Source organism: Giraffa tippelskirchi, chromosome 4, assembly GCF_054371585.1.
Source record: "Giraffa tippelskirchi isolate mGirTip1 chromosome 4, T2T-mGirTip1v1.2.pri, whole genome shotgun sequence".
Lineage (NCBI taxonomy): Eukaryota > Metazoa > Chordata > Mammalia > Artiodactyla > Giraffidae > Giraffa > Giraffa tippelskirchi.
The window spans coordinates 194,183,580-194,206,644 of record NC_137278.1 but is presented as its reverse complement, the minus strand read 5'-3'; the positions used below and the strand labels follow the sequence as shown (position 1 = coordinate 194,206,644).

General features: G+C 40.4%; 1 protein-coding gene and 1 pseudogene across 1 annotated transcript; one reads left to right on the top strand and one right to left on the bottom strand.

The window, feature by feature from the left end:
* Positions 1 to 2,079: 2,079 nt before the first annotated feature.
* Positions 2,080 to 17,614, bottom strand: LOC145545717 (C-type lectin domain family 2 member H-like). The gene is made up of 6 exons (XM_081590522.1): positions 17,427 to 17,614; positions 16,165 to 16,253; positions 7,155 to 7,277; positions 4,456 to 4,631; positions 3,750 to 3,856; positions 2,080 to 2,275 (listed from the first exon to the last, which is right to left on the bottom strand). The coding sequence occupies exons 1-6, from the start codon at positions 17,612 to 17,614 to the stop codon at positions 2,155 to 2,157; spliced, it is 804 nt and encodes a 267-aa protein (XP_081446648.1). The 3' UTR covers positions 2,080 to 2,154.
* Positions 17,615 to 18,438: 824 nt separating this feature from the next.
* LOC145545716 (casein kinase II subunit alpha' pseudogene) lies at positions 18,439 to 22,754 on the top strand (annotated as a pseudogene).
* The last annotated feature ends 311 nt before the right edge of the window (positions 22,755 to 23,065 follow it).

Genomic DNA, 23,065 nt, shown 5'->3' with positions numbered 1-23,065 from the left:
TTGGTTCTGCCTAAGACTTAGAACCAACTTGACAAACCAGTATGTTTTACTCATACATTGTTCTCCTAATCTATGTTAATGAAACTAGCTTGTAAAAGAATACTAAGTCAGTTAGGGTCACAGTTTCACTCAAACATCATTTGTAAATTAATCACACCAAGTTTACCAATATAAATTTTACTGATTGATTTATTTTACTTTCCAGATTTGTGTGAAAATTTAGCTTTCTTTATGAGAAAGTTAGCAGAAACCAAGCAAACAGGGCAGCATCTCACAGTCAGGAAGATATTATATATTCACAGGTGTGTTTAGAACATTCTGTACTTGAGACGTTGTACTAGTCTCTGAGGACAGGAAAGTGAACTAGACGTAGTCCATACATCTTACAAAACCTGAGGTAAAAGGGACTGTAAGACAAAAAGCATCAAATACGTAATTTCAAGTAAATAAAATTATATATATTATATATAATATAAATATATAATATATATAAATAAATACAAAACTAAATATCTTCAAAACTATATAAAATTACAAGGAGAAATTGATGACAAACATCATATGATATCACTTATACATGGAATCTAAAGAAAGGGTACAAATGAACTTAGCTACAAAACTGAAATAGAGTCATAGATGTAGAAATCAAACTTATGGTTACCAGGTGGTAAGGGGTGTAAAGGGGTGTAGAGGGATAAATTGGGAGACTGAGACTGACATATACACACCACTCTCTACAAAACAGATAATTGGTAAAGAATAATGCATTGCCCAGGGAAACTCTATAGTGTGTTAATTCCTATAGGGGAAAGAATCTAAAAAAGAGTGCATACCTGTACATGTACAGCTGATTCATTCTGCTGTACACTTGAAATTAACACAATTTTTATTGGAATATAGTTGTAGATCAAAATTAAAAACAAAAAAAAGGAGAAACTGAGAAGCACACCACTAAGATGAGAGAAATGGCAGCACTGGGTTGGCCAAAAATGTCATTTGGATTTTCTATTCCGTAAGATCTTATTCACTGGAGGACGCAATACATAAAGACAGAAGATGCATTATAAATTGCTATTTAGTCCATTTTTGGACTCACCAGTACAGTGCAGCTCATACTGTAAAAATTTAAAACATTCTGTTTCTAAAACTCAATCATACATAAACATTTGTGAGACTGGGTATCACTCGGGTGAAGAGTGGAGGTAATTCACTATTGTGATTTAAAAGGGGTGAAAGCAGGATTTTTAAAATCCAATAAAGTGTAAAAAACAGATTAGTATTTGTTTATAGGTACAATATTTACTTAGTACAATGTAATTTAAAACAGAAACACTGAGAATTAAAGTGTAAAAGCACCTTTACAGTATTTCTAATGCTTTAAAATACAGATTCTAAAATAAAGATTAGTCTCAGTAATTCTTTAAATTTTTTGGCTACCCCAGATCTTAGTTGCAGCATGTGGGATCTTTGATATTCATTTCGGCATGTAAAAATCTAGTTGTTGTTTTTTTTTCCAATTTTATGATTTCTTTCATTTCCTACTTATTGTGGTGAATGGATAATTTATTATTATTATTATTGGAGCAAAATCTCACATGCCACAACTAAAGATTCCACATGAGATACATCTGATTCACTTTGTTGTCACAAGTGGGACCTCTTATTTGCGGGATGCAAGTTCTAGTTCCCTAACCAGGGATCCAACAGTCCCCTTGCATTGGCAGCTGAGTCTCAGCCACTGGACCACCAGGGAAGTTCCTAGTCTTAGTAGTGTTAAAAATTTCTCTATATATTTGTTTTCTTAATTTAATTAATTAATTATTAATTTTTGGCTGCACTGGGCTGTCGCTGCAGTGTGTGGACTTCTCATTGTGGTGACGTCTCCTGCAATGGACCACAGGCTCTAGGCGTGAGGCTTCAGGAGTTGCAGCACTCAGGCTCATAGTTGTGGCTCATGGTCTCGTCTTTCACTTTCTTATTGTTAACTCTGTACCCTCAGGTTCCAGTCCATTAAAGGACCATAACAGTTTATAATGTATATAAACATTTATAATAAAATTTTATTATATGTTTTACATATGTTTATATGTAAACAATTTTTATTGCATCTCTTAGGGACGGTGTGTGAAATTCCCTAAAAAGGCCTTGAAGAATTTAAGGACATGGAGATGTTATTTGTTTGCTGCAAATCCATTTTCTATCTGTATAACTTCTGGCACTGCTAACTCCAAGGTCATTCACGTAGGCACATGCCCCATCTCCTGTGATGACGAACCTAAAACCAAACACGAAAATGTTAAAAAAGCATAGGCTGGACATCTACATTCACTCCTCCTCTATAATCTTCAGCACCCCCACTCCAGGTATTTTTAATGTGGACAAGAGAAAAATGAAAATCTGTTGTTCATAAGGCTTCTGAGTAAATATACACTATTTCGGTCTTCAGTTCCTTTTATATTCTCAAAGTCCCTGCTGGAATATTGGAAGATTATTATCATACACCCCAAATTCAGTTATGTTGTTGACTAGGTATCTAACTAGTGCTCACTGTTGTAGCCAAATGAACTGCTGCCATGGGTGGTGATAAAAGAAAGTGTCACATACTGAAATATCGGTAAGTAATTCTGGCTTATACATGACTTAACTTGAATTTTATGCTATAAAATAGTCTGTTTGTGCCATATTAAACATCCACTGTACATCTACTTTAATTATTAAACAAAAGGGCACATGGACCAGAAGTAAAGAATGCCCAAATTAAAAATAAAGTTTAAATGTCCTTCTTCTTGGGACACCAACGCTGGTCCTTCTTTAATGATAAGACTCCGTTCACAGGTGCCAATGTCGTATTGACCCACTGTGTACTTGCTGGTCTCTTCTTTTTTTTAAAAAGAGAGCAAAACCTTGAAGGAATGTAACCCTGACTTGTTTAATGTTCTCTTTTCTGACAAGATATAAAACACGGCCAGAAACCCTGTTTCTCTGAAGCAGTTTCTCAGGGTAAATCTGGGAAGTGGGCTTCTGGGCTAGCCCTCAACTTGGCTCAAATAAAACTCTTTTCTATTCTTATTTTTGATCGTTTACTCATTATTTTAATTAGCTTTCAGGGAACATGATTTTCAGTGTTCTCTTGACCTCTTTCATACATGTGTGAAAATAAACATATGTGCTTACTAGTAAATTCTTAAATGGGCTTAGCTTTGATTGAGGGAAGTGATTGCCCCTTATATTCTATATGCTCCAAAGTAATGGTTACATTTAAAACATTCCCACTGAAGTGTTCACTACCCAAGATGTGTTACTAAATTCCTTCCAGGGATAAATTATCACAGGAGGGATTCCCACTCGTTCTCTGATGACCTTCCTTTTAGGAATGGACAGAGCAGCTGGCAGAGTGGACTGAGGGTCTATGGATACCAATTCTTCAGTGGCTTTCCAAGACTGTAGGATCCCAGAGTACCTCAGCTGTTCTCTCTACATTCTAAATACGGATTTCAGCACAGTTTAAGTTAGTGGGTGAAAGCGGAAGAACTATGTCCAATGTCATCATCATGCTAAAGATTTCAGTTAAAAACATGATACGTAAAGTTTTCCCAAAGGCACAGATAATAAACGGAAAAGCATACAAAGGATTTCTATTTTATACCTCATAGTGCAGCAAACTTCCCATGATATTAAATTTACATTCCCATAAATACAATTCACACCCATAACCACATATAAATAGAATAGAAGGTCTAAAAACTTACGAGGCGTTATATTTAGAGTTGTCTGTCCACTTCCAAGCATGATGTGATGATTCTCTGCTAAGGCCAATCCAATGGTCAGAAGGGCCTTTGTATCTTTTCAGAAAGTTCTATTATAAAACACAGAAAGCAAAAACACATGTCTCCTTCATTTTACCCTTGAGTCCTCTTCCCGCATAGCCTTCTCTCTTTGGATGACAGCTTGGTATAATTGAGAAGCTTAGATATTGAAGGGAGAAGACTTGTCCCCAGTTCTCAGCTTAAGTCACTAAAATGTCTCTGATCCTAAATTACATTAAAGTGATCACACATCTTAATTTGACTGGGAAAGTCCCAGGTTATGCCGGTGGTTCCAACATAATATTGTCACTTCCAACATTCCAACATAACATTGTCACTTTCACTCCCCCAAATGTCCCAATTTGGATGATAAATTACATGATTACCATACTTCTTTTTACAATGGGAACATATACCTAATTTGAAGGTTAGCTATGAGGATTACATGAGAGAATGTGTCCAAATTGTCTCATAGGGTTCCAGGCAGAGGACACACCCAAGAAACATCAGGCACTAATATGCACTCCAAGCCCCCAAGTCTGCCTGGAATGGGATCCTTCCTCCTCTTTCAGAGGTCACCCTGTGCAGCCTATATCCTTCTCAGGGGCTAAGGATTTAACAAAGAGCATGATCCAAAAATATTTCTTACCAGCTCCTCGTCGGTTTCAAACTGAGCCAGAACAGCTTCCCATGAAGTACAGAATGTCTGACTGAATGTCCAGTTCCTTGTGTCTTCCGAAAAATAAAAACACTTAGGTCCAAATCCAATCCATCCTTTTGGGCAGGTGACATACAGAATGTGTGAGTCTGGCTCTCTGCTTCTCACTAAAAGTTGAACAGACAGAGTGAAGCATAACAAATAAATTTTCTCATCCCTTTTATCTATTTTTCCACTTACCATCCTGACGTCTATCTTTTTCAACATATGTATGTATTAATATATACATATATACATGTGTGTACATGTATATGTACACACATGTATATGTAGGTACAATATAACTAAATTCCAAAATGAGGGGTTTGAAGAAAAGCATGCCAAAGAACAACTAGACTCTTGTACTTTTATGGCCTTGGCTAATAATATTTTGTTTTTCTCAAAATCTGAACAGGGGTTACTTTCTATAGATAGACAGATTATTAGAAATGTCTTCCAAGTCCAAACTTGTCTGTTTTTCCCAAGGAATAGTTGTTCTTTATATGTATGTTGGCACCATTCATTACATATAGACTTGTGGAAACAGCTCTCTGCTTCTCACTAAAAGTTGGACAGACACAGTGAACCGTAACAGATAAATTTTCTCACCCCTTTTACCTATTATTCCACTTACCATCCTGAGGTTGGTCTTTTTTTCTCTTTTTAACATATATATCTATATATATATATACACACATGTATTCATATATGTAAGTACAGCAAAACTAAATTCCAAAATGAGGAGTTTGAAGAAAAACATGGCCAAATATAAACTAGACTCTTGTACTTTTATGGCTGTGCAAATAGCATTTTGTTTTTCTTAAAATCTTAACAGTACCTACTTTCCATAGCCAGACAGATTGTTAGAAATGTCTTCCATGCCCAATGCATTTGTTTTACTTTATATGTATTTTGGCACCATTCATTATATAATTTGATATTATTTTGCTTCCAGAGTCATATTCTCAGGTGCTTGTCTATGTACTAAACACTCTCTATGGATGCCACCCAACTCTGAGTTATATGCAGAATTGCTGAGCTATAATGCACTTCCAACTAATATTTCTAATGCCTCTTGAAATGCTACCAGCTTTAACCATTTATAAAACACCAACTGCTACTCAGTGTGTGGAAATGTGATTGTACTTTACTGCTTGCCAAAACATCAGACTTTTCTGAGATCTATTTTCTTTTTTTGGTTTCCTGGAGAATGAAATATTGCAATCTGTTGTCACTTGCTGAGCGCAAGCTAGTGGTAGTTGTTTTTCCTAAATGATTTTATTAGATTGAGAATTTGCCTTGGAAAGAATGTTCTGTGAAAATTAATACGTGAATATATATATGTACGTATTTTTATATGGTGACTTTTTACCCCTGAGATCAGTCTTGAAGTACATATTGTACATTTGATTGTTGCTTCCCAGAGTCATCACTAACAGTCTTATCTTAGGCACAAAAGCCATCAGTCCACTGATCTTCAAGCAGAGAATCTGTGCATCTCACTTCTCAGGGGTCCATGGACACTAATGGTTTTAAGGAAATCAATTTCTGTAGCATTTAATTTCTGCAGTACTCTTCCTAGCATCATACAGATTTCCCTTTCCTCACATCTTCCTTAATATCAGTCCTTCTTACTCTTGACAAAAGAAAGGCAAACTCCTTACCTTTCCTAGATTTTACTATGCTACATCTCTTAGGGGTATAAAACCTTCCAGTATACAAAACATGGCATAGTTCAACTACTGATTTCAGTACCAAAAATAAAATGTAGTATTTCCAGTGTTTCTGAAAATGCTATTTTATATGTATTTCTGTTAAATATGTATAAAAATATTTGGGCCCTTGTTAAATGCTCTGAAATCAGCAAGATATCAGAGTATAACCTATGGGAAGAATAAATGTTTTTGCTTCATAACCTTACTTTTTCCTCCCTTATCCAATCTGATAGGAAATACTGTTGGTTAAACTTTCAAGATAGATACTGACACCAGGTCCCACCTTCACTGTTATCACCAGGGCCAAGCCACGGTCCCCTCTGGTGTGGATTTCTATAAATTTACCCTAGTAGGTGTTCCCAAAGTCTAACTTTTCTTCCAACAGTCAAAATGGTTTTATTCTAATGAAATTCAGATTATGGCATTCCTCTCCTACAATTCCCTCTTCCTGATACCCCCCACTGCACTGGGATTAAAAGCCGAAGTCTTTACCTGACTCATTAGGCTATGACCTCCCTGACCCCCAGCCCATTACTCTTCCTCATTCTACCTTGCTTCAGCTGTAGAAGCCTCCATGCTCTTCCCCAAACCTACCAGGACAGTCTTCCTTTCATTCTACTTGTTCCTGCCATCTGGAACGCTTTCCCCACATAGCCACACGGCTCCATCATCTCATTCAAGTTTGCTGAAAAGTCATCTTCTCAAGGAGGTTTACCCTGGACACTTCTATTCATCTCAATCTGTTACCCTATATTATAATATCTGCATCTTCCTGCTATTAATAGAATAGGAGTTCCCTGGGAATTTTTTGTGTTTTGTTCACTGATACACCTCAAGCATTTCACACACCCTGGCACATAATGGAGCTCAACAAATATTTATTGACAATGTGAATGTGCCAAGAACATGGTACGGCTTGGAGAACAGGTAACTCACCTGCCACAAAAGAGGCAAGTATCGCCACACTTATAACAAGTATAAAGATAATCACGATGCAGCAGCAAAGAGTGGGAGATGTAACAGGCATAATTGCTAGGCATTTCTTTCGGAGATCTTTACCTGTAAATAGAAATGTCATAATCTCAATCTCATGGAAGCATTAGAAAGAAAAACTTAAATTTATCACAGAATCAACATGTAAAATCAGCCGTACCTCACCTCCCCTATTGTCAAACTCCCTCACAAAAGGTCCATGTCCAGGAGAGATGGCCACAGCCCAAAAACGACCCAGAGATAAGAGAAACAGTATTTTTCCCCTGGAAAGTCTTTCAGTTATTGTAAGAAGAGCTAATAAGAGAGTAAGAAACAGACAGACTAGAAATCAAAATGAAAACGAAACATACAAACAATCCAGATTTACCTCCATAAATAACAAATTTGGTTAGAAGTTCTAAGAGGAACATTAGAAAACTAATCAATATAATCCATCATATTAACAGAATAAGAAAAGAGAAAGGATATGACCAACGATATAGACATAAAAGGAGAAGGAAATGGCAAGCCATTCCAGTATTCTTGCCTAGAGAATCCCATGGACAGAGGAGCCTGGTGGGCTGCTGTCCATAAGGTCGCCCAGAGGTGGACACGACTGAAGCGACTTAGCATGCATGCACGCATGCATAGACATAAAATGTGGAAAAACGTAAGAGTCATCCAAAATAACAAAGCCCAACAGATTATGAACTGAACTTTCACTTTTCATAAAAATAGTACAGCTAACATGATACTTAATGCTGAAAAAGTGAATGCCTTCCTCTAAAGGTCAGGAACAAGGCAAGGATGTCTGTTCTCATCAATCCAATTTCACATTTTACCAGAGGTTCTATCAGTGCCAATAAGGCAAGAAAAGTAAATAAAAGACATATAGAGATTAGGAAGAAGTGAAAGTGTTTCTAGATGTGGCATCCACTCACCTCCCGGTAGAAATATTAATTTGAAAATTATCTGCACATGAAAATACCTTCCCGGGAGCCAAGGATTACAGGCACACCCACTCCCTGCCTCATCCCAGCTCCTTGTACTCCAGCAATTCCAGCAGATAATGCAGCCTCAGAGAGCTTCCACCCCGGGCTTCCTGTGGGCTCCTAGGAGCCCAGGCTCCTGTCTCCCTGCTGCACCTGCCAACTCCAGCAGCTCCAGGTGGGGCTCATGTGACACTTGGCTCCTGGTGAACTCCTGAGGACCAGGCCCCCCAGACCCTTCCCTCAGGACTCAGCAGACCAGCACAGAGAGAGACCCTCTCCCTGTGGGAAAAGGAGAGTAAAGCAGTGCTTGACTTCACTACGGATTCCAGGTCTACCTGCTCCAGCATCACATCAGTCTAACTCCTGCAGCCCTGTGTGACACCCTGCAGACTCACTAACCAAGGCCCCCCTCTCTGCAGTGCCTGTCAGCTCCAGTGAGCCAAGTGACTCCTGTGACATTAGGCTCCTGGTAGGCTCCTGGTAAGCCAGGCCACCTTTCACCCTAGGGACTGTGGACTCACGTGGCCATAGGCAGCTCCTATCACTCCTGCTGGCTCCCATGAATCAAGAAACTAACATAACTAACCATTGTTGTTGTTTAGTTTCTAAATCTTGCCTGACTATTTTGTGACCCCATGGACTGTAGCCTGCCAGGCTCCTCTGTCTATAGGATTTGGCTCTTATGTCTATGGGATTTCCCAAGCAAGAATTCTAGAATGGTTTGCCATTTCCTTCTCCAGGGGATCTTCCCAACCCAGGGATCAAACCTATGTCTCCTGCTTGGCAGGGGGATTCTTTATACCTCTGAGCCACCTGGAAAGCTCCAACGAGTCACTAAACATAAAATACACATCTGCCACAAGATGTGTATCAGAGTGGCAAATAAAATAACAAAGCTAAATGATGGTGAAGAAATGATACAAATGGAATTCTCATAAACTATTGAAAATGCAACAGTACAGCCACTTTGGAAAACAGCTTGGCAGTGAGGTGTGGCAAACATAACCTTACCATATGCCCTAGTAATGCCATCCCTAGGTATCTATGCAAGAGGAATGGAAATGTCCATTTACACAAAAACCTATACTTGAACATTTATAATAAATTTATTTATTGTCACCAAAAACTGGCAACAATTCAAATAAATACCACTTTTTGCTAAGAAAAAAGAAAAACTTGACCCCATGCTCACAATTGCTCATTTATTATTTTGCTTTGGCTCAGTAAATTTTACTGAGACTTTCTCCTCCCCAAAGACCCCGAAAACTCTGGATTGCCTGAAAATGTTAAAAGGCACTAAAGAAAGCAGTGAGATGCTTCTCAACTCATGTGTGATCATGACCTCGTGTCCCCAGAACACAAGTGAGAAGGGTGACTTTGGAAATGCCACCTGCTCTTCCACCTCGCTCTCCCTCCCCCACAAACTGTTCTGTTCCCCTTGCCTTACTTAAAAATGAGAACCTTTTTCAGAGAGTGTTTCCTATTGTGAAAGTCCTTGTGAATAATGTCTCTCCTTATTAAGTCTACACTATTGATATACAGTACAATATAGATGAATTTGAAATGCATTATGCTGGTGAAAAAAGCCTGACTCTGTAGGCATTCTTCTAAAGCAAGAGCATCAAAATAGAAAACAAATCATTGGTTGCCAAATGATGAGGAGAGAGGAAAGAAATATTTACAGAGAGCATGTGCGTGTGTGTTGCGAGGTAGGAGGGTACCCTCATTGTGTTGTGGCCACATAATTATATGTATTTGTCAAAACTCATAGAATGTACACCAAAAGGTGAATTTTACTGAATGTCAATTATACTTTTAAAAAGTTCCTGCTAACTTTCTTTTAATTGCTACATTTCACTAATTGCATCTATATCTTCCAGAATGTTCAGGAGCCTCGGTTTACATGCTAGGCAGGGGAAAAAATATAGGATTGACTTCTTTAAATGCTATACAATGGCATTTGGATTTTGGCTCCATATAAAACTTTCCATCTTCATTCTTTCTGGTTCTGCATTAAAGCAAAATTGTATTAGAAATTCCATATGTTATGACTTCTGAGAAATGGAAGGTTTCCTGCCATAACAGTAAGCAAAGGAAGCCACAGTAATCAGCAATCGCAGCCATCACAGAATGGTGAGCTGGTGAGCCCTGAGGGAACTCAGGAAAGGGAGAATTCCCTCCTTCTAGTAGCCCTCAGCAGAGAAGGCAATGGCACCCCACTCCAGTACTCTTGCCTGGAAACTCCCATGGACGGAGAAGCCTGGTAGGCTGCAGTCCATGGGGTCGCGAAGAGTCGGACACGACTGAAGCGACTTAGCAGCAGCAGCAGCAGCAGTAGCCCTCAGACTGCAGCTACTCCCTATGCTGAGCCTTAAAGAAACTCAGGATATGAAAATACAGGATACTGGCCCTAGATAGTTGAGGTGCATATCAAAGGAATGATTTCAGTGAGACCAGACTCTTGCATCTTCCCATACATAGAAAAGTGCTAAATTCCTTAACCTGGGATATCTGGTTTTCTTTAATTTACAAAAAAATCTTTTGATATTCAAAGGCTACATGCTCTTTGTTGCAAAGTTTCTATACCACCTGGCTCCCCCCTTGCCTCCTTGGAGCAGTTCTCTCAGGGTTATTTGAGATGCTGTCTCCCTGGCTGAAGTTCTAAAAGTTCCCGCTGAACAAAACATAACTCTTGTAGCCAGGAAGTGTTAATTTTGACTCCATACAGGATCTGTTTCTGTGACTTTAACTCTCATTTCACAGCTTTTGTTATTACAGGCATACATAATGGCCTGCCTCAGGGAGCCCTGCCTGCCCCACCCCAGCCTGCCTCTTGGGCTAGGGTGCCTTTGTTTGGCTCACAGGGAGATAGCCTGACTCTGCTCATCTGTGAAGGGCTATGACATTCCTGCTCCTCTGTGGGAAATGGCACTCCTCCTCTGCTGCTTACCAGCGTGACTGAGAAATTCATATTTGGAGGCCAGAACTGCAGAGAGCTGTGGCATCTTTGTTTATTGATATCACAGGAAATATTTCATGTCACACCACCCATGAAATGACGTAGAAAAGTGGAACTAACACATCCTTCTGCATGAGGCTTGCTATTCTAAGAGATAACTACTAAAATCCATTTTTTTCTTTTTACTTTGTTTCCTCACCTCCCCTCATCTCTGATCCATAAAATAACCTGGCATCCAGCTCCCTACATGATGGTTATTTCGAGATGTTAGTCAGCCATGTTCTTGGTCAGCCAGCTCTCTGAATCAAGTCATATTCCTTGCCTCAACACCTTGTCTCTCAGATTTATTAGCCTATTGTCAGAGGTGAGCAGAGTGAGCTTAGGCTCAGTAATACTCTCAACTCTAAGGCTGTGAAAACTTTTTTAAGTTTACACTTCCACAATTTTTTTCATTGTTAAAAGAGTAAGATGTGAATCTCTCCTTACCTCTCTCCAATGAATCTCCTATTTGCCCCTTACTAATATTCTAAAAGCAGCTTCCCTGGTAGCTCAGGTGGTAAAGAATTTGCCTGCAATGTAGGAGACCTGGGTTTGATCGCTGGGTTGGGAAGATCCCCTGGAGGCGGTCATGGTATTCTTGCCTGGGGAATCCCCATGGACAGAGGAGCCTGGTGGGCTACAGTCCATGGGGTCGCAAAGAGGCAGACATGACTGAGTGACTCAGCACAGCATTCTAAAAGTCCTCCCTTTTTCTTCTTCTTTATTCTCTTTATCTTTTTCCTAACACCTCGCTTGTTTCATGTTTCATTTCTCTCTCTTGCTTACTTACTTCTCTTCCATTTTTTTTGTATGGAAATAAAATTTGCCACCCCAAAAATGTCTCTTCAGCATGTGGATTATTTCAACCTGGAAATCAGCAAGGCACCCAAAATCCAGAAAAGAATTTAGGTAAGAGGGGCTGTTTAGAAGAGAACTATCACCAGAAATACCTGCAAAGAGTATGGGCCTGCATGTGGTAGGGGAGACTGGGCAGGGTCTAGAGATCAGAGTCTATCGTGGACCTAAAGGTCTTTGTCTCTGCACAGCCCTGCAAACATTTAGTCACCAAACTTTTGCTTTTCCATTTCCATTTCCTTCTCTCTGAAGTCCCAAACCACCACCCCCAACATCTTTTGTCTTTAGCTGAAGATGCCATTTAAGGTGAAGCTATTGGCCATTTTGGTGAGTTACTGTTTTCCTGGGTTTGTCTCATGTCTACATATGATTCAACTTGAGATGTGCAATTTCTTGCCATATCAATAAACAAGGATGTCACAGCCATCAGCAGTTTTGACCCTCCAAATGTGAAATTCTGAGCCTTGAGTGTGCTTAGGAAGGAGGGTGATGCTTGCTATCTGGCAGTCATTAAGCTGCAGTCACTCCCTGCCATAAGCACTAAGGAAAACTGCAGGAGACCAGCCCCAGACAGCTGAGGTGCATATCAAGGGAATGATCTCAGTGAGCCCAGACTCTTGCATCTTCCAGTACATAGAAATCACTACATCCCTTAACTTGGGATATCTGGTTTTCTTTAAATCACAATAATCTTCTGATGTTCAGATTACCTGCCCCTTGTTCCAAACGTCTACATAACCTGACTCTTCCCCCCTCTCCTCAGAGCAGTTTTTGTGGGGTTACATGAGACATTGTCTCCCAGGCTTGAAGCCCTAAAAATTGCCATCAAATAAAAGGTAACTCTCAACATTAAGGTGCATATATTTTTTCAGTCTGCAAACTTTTGCTTGATTTTTATTTGTTATTTGTCTCATGTCAATTTAATTCTTAAACCAGAAGAGCAGAGGAAAATGTCTGCCTCCTTTACACTCTCCTGTGGTGTGTCCCTTCCTGTCCCCCCTCTAAATTCATATAGCTTTTATATTACACTCTGACAACTATAACCTTCAAATTTTGAAAACCGGTGTTAGAAATTATCTCACAGAAGAACAGAGAGGAGCTGATGATGGAAGCATGACATGCACTCAGGAACGACAAAGAAGGTCTTCTCCCCGACCTACTTTTCCTTTGACTGTAGCCCAGTAAGTTCTGCAGTGCAGGAGAACACTGCCCACCCACTTGAAAGCCTCACAAGTGTTCTATGCTAATAAATCATTTCTTATCTATCACCAGGGCTTCCGTAGTGCCTCAGAGGGTAAAGAATCTGCCTGCAATCTGGAAGACCTGAGTTCGATCCCTGAGTTGGGAAGATCTGGAGAAGAGATGGGTTACCTACTCCAGTATTCTGGTCTGGAGAATTCCATGGACAGAGGAGTCTGGCAGGCTACTGTCCACAGGGTATCAAAGAGTCGGACACAACTGAGCGACTTTCACTTTCACTTATTCATCACTTTGCCTCTCAATGAATTCTTTCTGTGCTCAAAGATAAAGAACTATGGTACCGGAGCTCTTTGGAGCCCCTGTAATGACACCAAACAGTTTCACCAATAGTCCTAGTTTTTGCAGTTAACCTTTTTTTTGTCAATAATTATTCATGGCTTTATTAAATAAAAGTCTCTTTAGAGAATAGCAAGAAATTAATTCTCAGCTAACATCAGGGGAAAGTGACAGGAGGTTACAATTTTTTTTTTTCATGCATTGATATCAACATTAACCAGATAGGTACTATATATTTCAACAAATACTTTTAATAATCAATCACTATGTTACATTAATACTCTGATGCTCTCATTAAATCAAAACTGTTTAACTAAAATGGTTATATTTAAAAGATGCTCATATTTTTATATCATTACTGACAATATCTGGTAAGATATTATATAAACTACTTTGTAATGTACTCTAAAAAGGATGATATAAAGCTTAGCCATTTAAGATCCACTATGATCAAAGGACCAGAGAATGAAAATTGTAGTATATTATAGTATGTAAACTATTATAGTATATATAATCTATATAGTATATATATATAGTACCTATAGAGTATATAGTATATATACTATATATATAGTAGTAGAGTATATATTTTATATATGTATAGTATATACTATACATATATTGTATACATACAAACACACACATATACACATACATATATGTATGTTCATATATACATATGCACATACATATATGTATGCATATATACATGTACACATGCATATATGCATGCATATGTACATATACATATATACATATATACTATATATATAATATATATACAATATATATACCATATATAGTATACAGTATATATAGAGAAGTATAATATATATTATATATAAACTATTATATACATATTATAGTATATAATATAGTATATATTATAGTATATAAACTATTATAGTATATATACATATATATAATATATGTGTATATATATTATAGTATTATAGTATACAATATATATACTATACATATAGTATACTTCTGTTATTATATCTCTCTCTCATTTTCATTCTCTGGTCCTTTGATCATAGTGGATCTTAAATGGCTAATGCTTTTTCCAGTAGTCATGTATGGATGTGAGAGTTGGACTATAAAGAAAGCTGAGTGCAGAAGAATTGATGCTTTTGAACTGTGGTGTTGGAGAAGACTCTTGAGGGTCCCTTGAACTGCAAAAAGATCCAATCACTCCATCCTAAATATCAGTCCTGGGTGTTCACTGGAAGGACTGATGTTGAAGCTGAAACTCCAATAATTTGACCACCTGATGCGAAGAGCTGACTCATTTGAAAAGACCCTGATGCTGGGAAAGATTGAGGGCAGAAGGAGAAGGGAACGATAGAGAATGAGATGGCTAGGTGACATCACCAACTCAATGGACATGACTTTGGGTAAACTCTGGGAGTTGGTGATGGATAGGGAGGCCTGGTGAGCTGTGGTTCATGGGGTCGCAAAGAGTCAGACACAACTGAGCGACTGAACTGAATTGAACTGACATATACAAATAACACTATATATAAATACAGAAGTATACTAGATCCTGTGAGAAAGAGAAAGAGACATAAAGAGGGAAAGAGACAGAGGGAAAGACAAAGAAAATTATTTGGACACATAAATGAGCCTCAATAGATTTCAGTTGAAACACTTAATGATATTACTGAAAATCACATTTACCCTTAATTCCAAAAGGAAACTTTGCAGGGCACTTTTGTGCCCAATGGAAAGAAAACGTACTTTTGTATTTACTTAAAATTAAAAAAAGAAATTGTGACTTTTACTCCTATTCCTCCAGAAAATGTGATACCATCATTCAAGGCCCAGGTCAAAAGTAACTTCAGCAGCAGCAGCCATCACCAACTCCCTAGGTTTCATTAAATGTATTGTAGCACAGATCACATCAAATGATAGTAAATTCATTTGTCTCTCCCCGAGATGATGAAGTACTGAAAGCAGGGTCTAAATACAATTTGTCTTTGTAGCAAATAACAGTTAACAGGTTCTAAATACCTCACTACTGCATTTAATCAGACTACAGAATAGGTGTCATGTTTAATTTTTTTTTAACATATACATGTATCTATTCTTATTCAAATTCTTTTCCTATTTAGTTTGTTACATAATATTGAGCAGAGTACCCCATGCTACACAGTAGGTATGGGCAGCTTTTATTAGTATATGTACTACAAAATTGTTGGTGTCTGTTTACCATCACCTCTGGAATATAATCATCTGTTATTTAATATCATAATGTGACTTGCCAGAGTGAAAATTGCCCACAACCTGGGGAAAATATGAGGACTAATAAAATAAATCCAGAGAACATTTTTCTCTTAAAATTCTGTAACCTAAATCTGTGCAGAAATATTTAAGTAACACGCCACTAACAAAACACCTGATGTGACAATTACGCACCTGTCCTCTCACCCACCTCTAGACTCTCAAAACATATCTCCTTCTATGGAAGTTAACTGTGAAGTACTGATATTCCTGAAGTGCAATTTCTGTCCTGTCAGTGGCTGGTGGTGTAAGAGCTCCTCCTCCCCCAACCCTCATTTTGTTTTGTCAAAGTTTATCAATTTTCCCTTACCAGATCGCCCCTCTTCCACACGTTCTTCGGAGGTAGGGTCGCTCTGCAACATTTTCAGCATTTCCGAAATCTCCATCAGAGTGATGTTTCTACTTAAGCAAGAGCAAACGTCACTGTGGTTTTACACGTGGTTGCAAAAACAGGAACTAAGAAGTCAAAGCAGTAAACTCTCATTCACTGAGTAAGAAGCAACAAGATAAGTGAAATTGACAAAACCGTAAATTTAATGTTGACAAGACTTTAAATTTAAAATGCAAAGTGCTTTTAACTTAAAAAGATCTACTCCACAGACTTTTGTTCCCTATCAAAATGGAGTAACAGGGACCAGATTTACTTTTCTGCCAGAATCAACTAAAAAGAAAAAAACTAAAATTAAAAAAAATGTCTAGAAAGAAAAAATCCTTTTCAATCACTGGACACCTTTCAATGAAGGACAGTGAGCCTTACACTTGCCCCAGCTTATAGCCCATAGACAACTTTGTAGGGGTGGGTTTTTGTTGTTCAGATGCTAAGTCCTGTCCGACTTTTTGCAACCCCATGACAGCAGCACACCAGTCTTCCCTGTCCTCCACGATCTCCTGGAATTTGCTCAAACTCAAGTCCATTGAATTGGTGATGCCATCTCACCCTCTGTCCAACCATCTCACCCTCTGTCCTTCCTTTCTCCTGTCGCCCTCGATCCTTAGTATCAGGGTCTTTTCCAAAGCAGAGGGAAACGAAAAAAATGCCAAGAGATTCCCTGCGGTGAACAGGAGAAGCGCAGGGGTTAGACTACAGAGTATCAGAAAAGAGAGAGATGCACAGGAGAGAACTCGAGGGAGGTACAGTGTTCCCTTTGGGTATCCAGCAGCTTACTGATCACTTGTATATGAGGATGGAGGGGAAAAGAAAAAAAAAATCCTGTCAACTACAAACTGGCACTTGCCATGGGCATTTGCCAATGGCCACCCACTCCAGTATTCTTGCCTGGAAAATCCCATGGACAGAGGAGCCTGGTAGGCTACAGTCTATGGGGTCGCAAAGAGTCGGACACGACTGAGCAACTTCACTTCTACAAGGATTAAATCGTGTCCTGCGCCTTTCCCGCGCAGCTGCCCGTGCTGGTGCCCATGACCCCAGGGCTGACTCGGAGCTGAGAGCCAAGCCAGGGAGGCTGCTTGAAGCCCGACGGCCGCCTGCCACGCCTGGCTTCAAGCTGCTCCAAAGACTGGGCAGCTTGGCCGGCGACCCTGGGGCCCCCCGTCCGCCTGCCCCCCGCAAACCTGGCTTGGTGTGGCTGCCTGCCCCTGGGCCAGCTGCGCTTCTCCTCCTCAGGCAGCGAAGTCGAACTGCCTCTTCCGCCCGCCCGCCGCCTCTGCCTCCGCCGACCCGCCGCCGCTTCGGCCTCGGCCTCTGCCCGCCCGCCGCCGCCTCCGCCCGCCCGGCCAGCCACCCTTGGCGAACTACCCATCCCCTCCCCGCCCTCTCCTCGCCCCTATCCCCGCCTGCCGAGGCTGGCGAATCTAAGTTGGAAGGAACAGCCTGAGGAGCAGGGAGTACAGGGGCTATGATGTACAGAGCCTTCCTGCTGGGGCTAGGAAGTACAGCAGCACTTACTGCGCCGAGGTAATCAAGATGATACCAGCTGGTTCCCTTGGACAGCAAGGAGACCTAGACAGTCAATTCTAAAAGAAGTCAGCCCTGAATAGTCATAGGAAGGACTGATGCTGACGGTGAAGCTCCACTACTTTGGTCACGTGATGTGAAGAGGGGACTCACTGGAAAAGTCCCTAATAAGACTGAAGGCAGGAGGAGAAGGGGGCGGCAGAGGCTGAGACGGTTGGATGGCATCATTCACTGGATGGCAGGAGTGTGAGCAAACTCCGGGAGATGGTGAAGGACAGGGATCCTGGCGTTGCTGCAGTTCATGGGGGTCACAAAGAGTCACACAACCGAGCAGCTGATCAACAAAAACCAGCTGGCTGGAAAACTTGGGTCGGGGAAATTATAGTGAAGTATTTGAGGCCATTATTATCACCAACAGTGACAGAGTGGTTGTAAAAATTTTCAAGCCAGGGAAGAAAAAAATGATAAAACGAGAAGTTGACATTCTGGAGGACTCTCCTGGTGGAACAACTATCATTTAGCTGATTAACACCGTGAAGGACTCTGTGTTGGAGAGACCAGCTCTGCTATTTGAATATATCAATAGTACAGATTTTAAGATCTCTCCCATATCCTGACAGATTTTGATATCTGGTTTTATATGTCTTAATAAAAAAAATCCTTATTTTATAACTACTTAAAGCTCTGAATTACTTGCCACATCAAGGGAATATGCACAGGGATGTGAAACCTCACGATGTCATGGAAAACTGTGACTGATATACTGGGGTCTGGAGGGGAACTTTATCATCCTGCTGAGGACTACAATGTCCAGGTGACCTCCAGGTGCTTCATGGGACCATAGCACCTTGTGGACTAGCAGATGTATGAGTATAGCTTGGATATGTGGAGTTTGGGCTGTATGTCAGCAAGCATGATCTTTTGAAAGGAGCCCTTCGTTCAGGTGGTGGTAGTGGTAAAGAACCTGCCTGCCAATGTAAGAGATGTAAGAGACTCAGGTTTGATCTCTGCGTCAGGAAGGTCCCCTGGAGGAGCACATGGCAACCCACATCAGTATTCTTGCCTGGGAGAATCCCATGGACAGAAGAGCCTGGTGGACTACAGTCCATGGGGTTGCAAATAGTCGGACATGACTGAAGTGACTTAGCATGCATGCACTTCTTTCATTGACAGGGTGACTATGACCAGCTTGTTCACACTGCCAAGGTTTTGGGTACAGAGGAGCAACATGGGAATCTTAATAAGTATCACATAGACCTATATCTACACTTCAACAATATTTTGGACAACATTCATGGAAACGCAGGAAAAATTTTATCCATAGTGAAAACAGATGCCTTATCAGCCCTGAAGCCCTAGATCTTCTGGACAAACTTCTGCAATATGACCAACAACAGAGACTGACTGCCAAAGAGGCCATGAAGCACCCATACTTCTACCCCGTGGTGAAGAAGCAGGCCCAGCCTTGTGTAGATAATGCTGTAGTTTCCAATGGTCTCACAGCAGCAGACTGGCAAATGATGGCCTTTCAAAGAAAGCTTCATTTCCCAGTACAGCCTTCTGTACACATGTATTTTAATGCACATCTCTGGATCAAAAACGTTTTATTCACAACCATAATAACTAAAGGTGGAAAGTCATTTTTCAGAAAGAGAGGAGAAAAAAAGATGTAATATTAGAATTTATTCAGAAAGGACAAATTGGATGGAGGGGAAAGAAAGTTCTTCCCTCCCACCCTTTACCTCTTTTTATCCTCATGAGAAACAATTTCTCTCTATTAGGGTAATCTACATTTTTGAGCTCTGATGGGTATACATGGGGGCTCTCCTGGTAGCTCAGCTGGTAAAGAATCTGCCTGCAATGCAGGAGACCCCAGTTCGATTCCTGGGTTGGGAAGATCCCCTGGAGAAGGGATAGTCTACCCACTCCAGTATTCTTGGGCTTCCCTGGTAGCTCAGCTGGTAAAGAATCCACCTGCAATGCAGGAGACCTGGGTTCAATCCCTGGATAGGGAAGATCCTCTGGAGGAGGGCATGGAAACCGACTCCAGTATTCTTGCCTGGAGAATCCTCATGGACAGAGGAGCCTGGTGGGCTACTGTCCATGGGGTCGCAAAGAGTCAGACAACACTGAGTGACTAAGCACAGCACACAGCAGAAAGAAAGAATGTGTGCCAGAGTCCTGCTCCAGCTGGTCCAGGGGTACCCAAGGGATGAATGGCGTCGGCAAAAAGAAAGAAAGACACAGAGTCTTTTGAAGGTTCAGAGATGATCCTTTATTACTCTAAGTTTCTACATATATAACACATGTTTTAGGTTAGTAACCTTTGTAATGATTGTTTTGCAATATTTTTCTATTCATATGATTTATCTCTTGATTCTAAGGTGTAAAGTTTCTTTCCTGGTCTTTTGTTACATTTCAGTTACATTTTTACCCCAAAACCTATTGTTATTTTACTAAAAACATGATCCTGCTAAGTCGCTTCAGTCGTGTCCGACTATGTGCGACTCCATCGACGGCAGCCCACCAGGCTCCGCCGTCCTTGGGATTCTCCAGGCAAGAAACTGGAGTGGGTTGCCATTTCCTTCTCCAATGCATGAAAGTGAAAAGTGAAAGTGAAGTCGTTCAGTCCTGTCCGACTCTTTGTGACCCCATGGACTGCAGCCTGCTAGGCTCCTCAGTGCATGCGATTTTCCAGGCAAGAGTACTGGAGTGGGTTGCCATTGCCTTCTCCAAAAAACATGATCCATGATGTCATAAATCATATTGTTCTATCTACTTCAGCGAACACAGCATCTTGCTTCAGGGAATAAGCACTATAGGGATCTAAGGTCAAGAGTCTCTCATAGTACAGCCATTGTCTGTGGGGGTCTGTTTACCATCTACCCACATATCACAAAACTATTTGTGGCAAAAACAAATCTTTTACAGTCTACCCTGAAACCACCTGCAATATGACTCACATATTTCCTTTTGTCTGTGTTCAGGTTCTGGGGGGCACAAATATCTCTAGTGTCCCAATCTTTATGAGAAAAGGCAATTGGCTTAGTTTCTGTAATTTTTCTTAATATATGATCCAAGTTTTCAGTCATCAATAATAATCTCCTCATGGGGCCAGGTAACAATAGGCTTAGGGCTTGTTTTTTAAATGAACATGGCCTTATTCCCTGGCTGAGTGTTAGGGACCCATCAGCCAGGGGCCTCAGTAGGTTTAATCATTTTAGGAATATTTCTTTGGGACAGAGGATCATTTTTCTTTTCCCTAAACTCTCGTGAAATCACTACAGAAGCCCCTTTAAATCCTGCCAACAAACAAAGAAACACAGTTAGCCACAACAAAGGCATAGAAACAGGAAGGAGTGAAGGTTCCGATCCTGGAGAGAAACCGCTTTGCAGTTTCTTCTTGAGTGGTGCTGTGACTTTGTCATCCGGCAGTAGATCCAGAACGGTTCCCAACAAATGTGAAGTATACACAGCAGAGGTATACATGAATGTGTTGGCAAAGAAAAATCTTTCTTGTGTGCAGGGAGGGACTGGCATTGTGTGGGCTCCTACCTTCAAGACCCTCCCAGATCTTACCCTGTATAATCTCTACATCTGGTGGTTTGTCTGTATCCTTTATCACACCCTTTTACAAACTGGTAAGCACAAGTGTTCCTTTGGGCTCTATGGGCCACTCTGGCAAATTAATCAAAATTGAGGAGGGGTCATCATCTCTTTGATTTGTAGTCAAATTGAACAGAAGTTGTTGTAACCTGGGTCCTGCCACTTGCATTGGCATCTTGAAGTAGGGGTGGGGGGCAATCTTGTGGGACTGAGCTCTTAACCTGTGGTATCTGACGCTAGCTCCAGGTTGATAGTGTTAGAAATGAGCTAAATTGTGGGGACGCCAGGGTAGTGTCACAAAGTCATTTGTTTAGTAGGAAAGTCTTGTGCACTTGGTGTCCAGAAGTATCAGAAGTGAAGAGGTCTGTGTGCAAAATAACGGAGATTCACAGGAAAGAAACACCAGTGAGGAAGAACTGTGGATTTTCCCTTTACACAAATCTTAAAAGGAAGACCCAAAAGGATAGAACTGCTTTCAAATAATTTAACTTCACTCGGAACAATTTCAAGAATATTTAGAGAAAGGCAAAAATACCCAACATCCAAAGGTAAAAACTCACAATCTCTGGAGTGCAAAGATTGCACAGAAGCGTAGAAGTATGACCCCTGATGTGGAGAAAGTGAGCCAAAAAAAAAAAAAAAAAACCCACAGACCAAGGAATGAAACCAAGCAGGACCCTGTGGGGTTCCTGGGTAGGGAAGTCTTTCTGTCCCCCATTTCTTGTTTGTAGGTTATAGACTCCAGTCCTAAGATTTCCTTGTGTTCTTTTTTTATAGTTTTTTACATTGTCCTATGGCATTTCTTTTTATTATTTATTTTTTAATTGGCAGATACTTGTTTTACCATGTTGTGTTGATTTCTGCCATACAACAATGGGAATCAGACATAACTGTATATACATATCAACTCCCTCTTGAGCTCGCCCCCTCTCCTCCCCACATTACACCCCTCTAGGTCATTACAGAGCAAGAGGCTAGGCTCCCTGTTTTATATAGCAGATTCCCAATAGCTATCTGTTTTACACGTGGTAGTATATATATATATATATATATATATATATAATCACTGTTACTTTCTCAATTTTTCCCTTGAGTTCTAAAGAGCAGATTAGAACAGGTGCTAATCAGGGGAGGAAAGGGACACAAGACAAGGGAGGAGGAGCAGCCAAGAAACAATAGACCAGGCTTGGGGCAGGATCCTCTTTCTACCTCGAGGCATATATATATATATATATATATATATATAAAACTGTATCTTTAAGCTTTTTATAGAATTAAATCCCCAACAGATGGAAGATCCCCAACAGAATGAAGATTCTTCATTCCAAATTAAAGGAACCAGAGGAGCTCCTCTAGAAGATCACCTCAGGCCAGTTTAACAGAACCAAGCTCACAACACTTAACACTTAACCAAGCTCACTTAACCTCTATGACACCAGGAAGGGAACTTTTTTTTAAAACACATTTATTTTGCCAGAGAGGCCTTGAGGACATTCAAACCAAGCTTAAAGAGAAGTCACCCCAAGAATATTGGACGTTTGTGTTCCTGGAAAAGAGGGGGATTCAGTCCAGTTCCAGGGAGATCTCTAGTTTCCAATTAAGATCAATTCCTGGGGGGCAGGGCATATTAAGAAAAAAGGGGGGCAATATCCTGAACCAGCTCACTAGGAACACCGGCCACCCTCTCCCA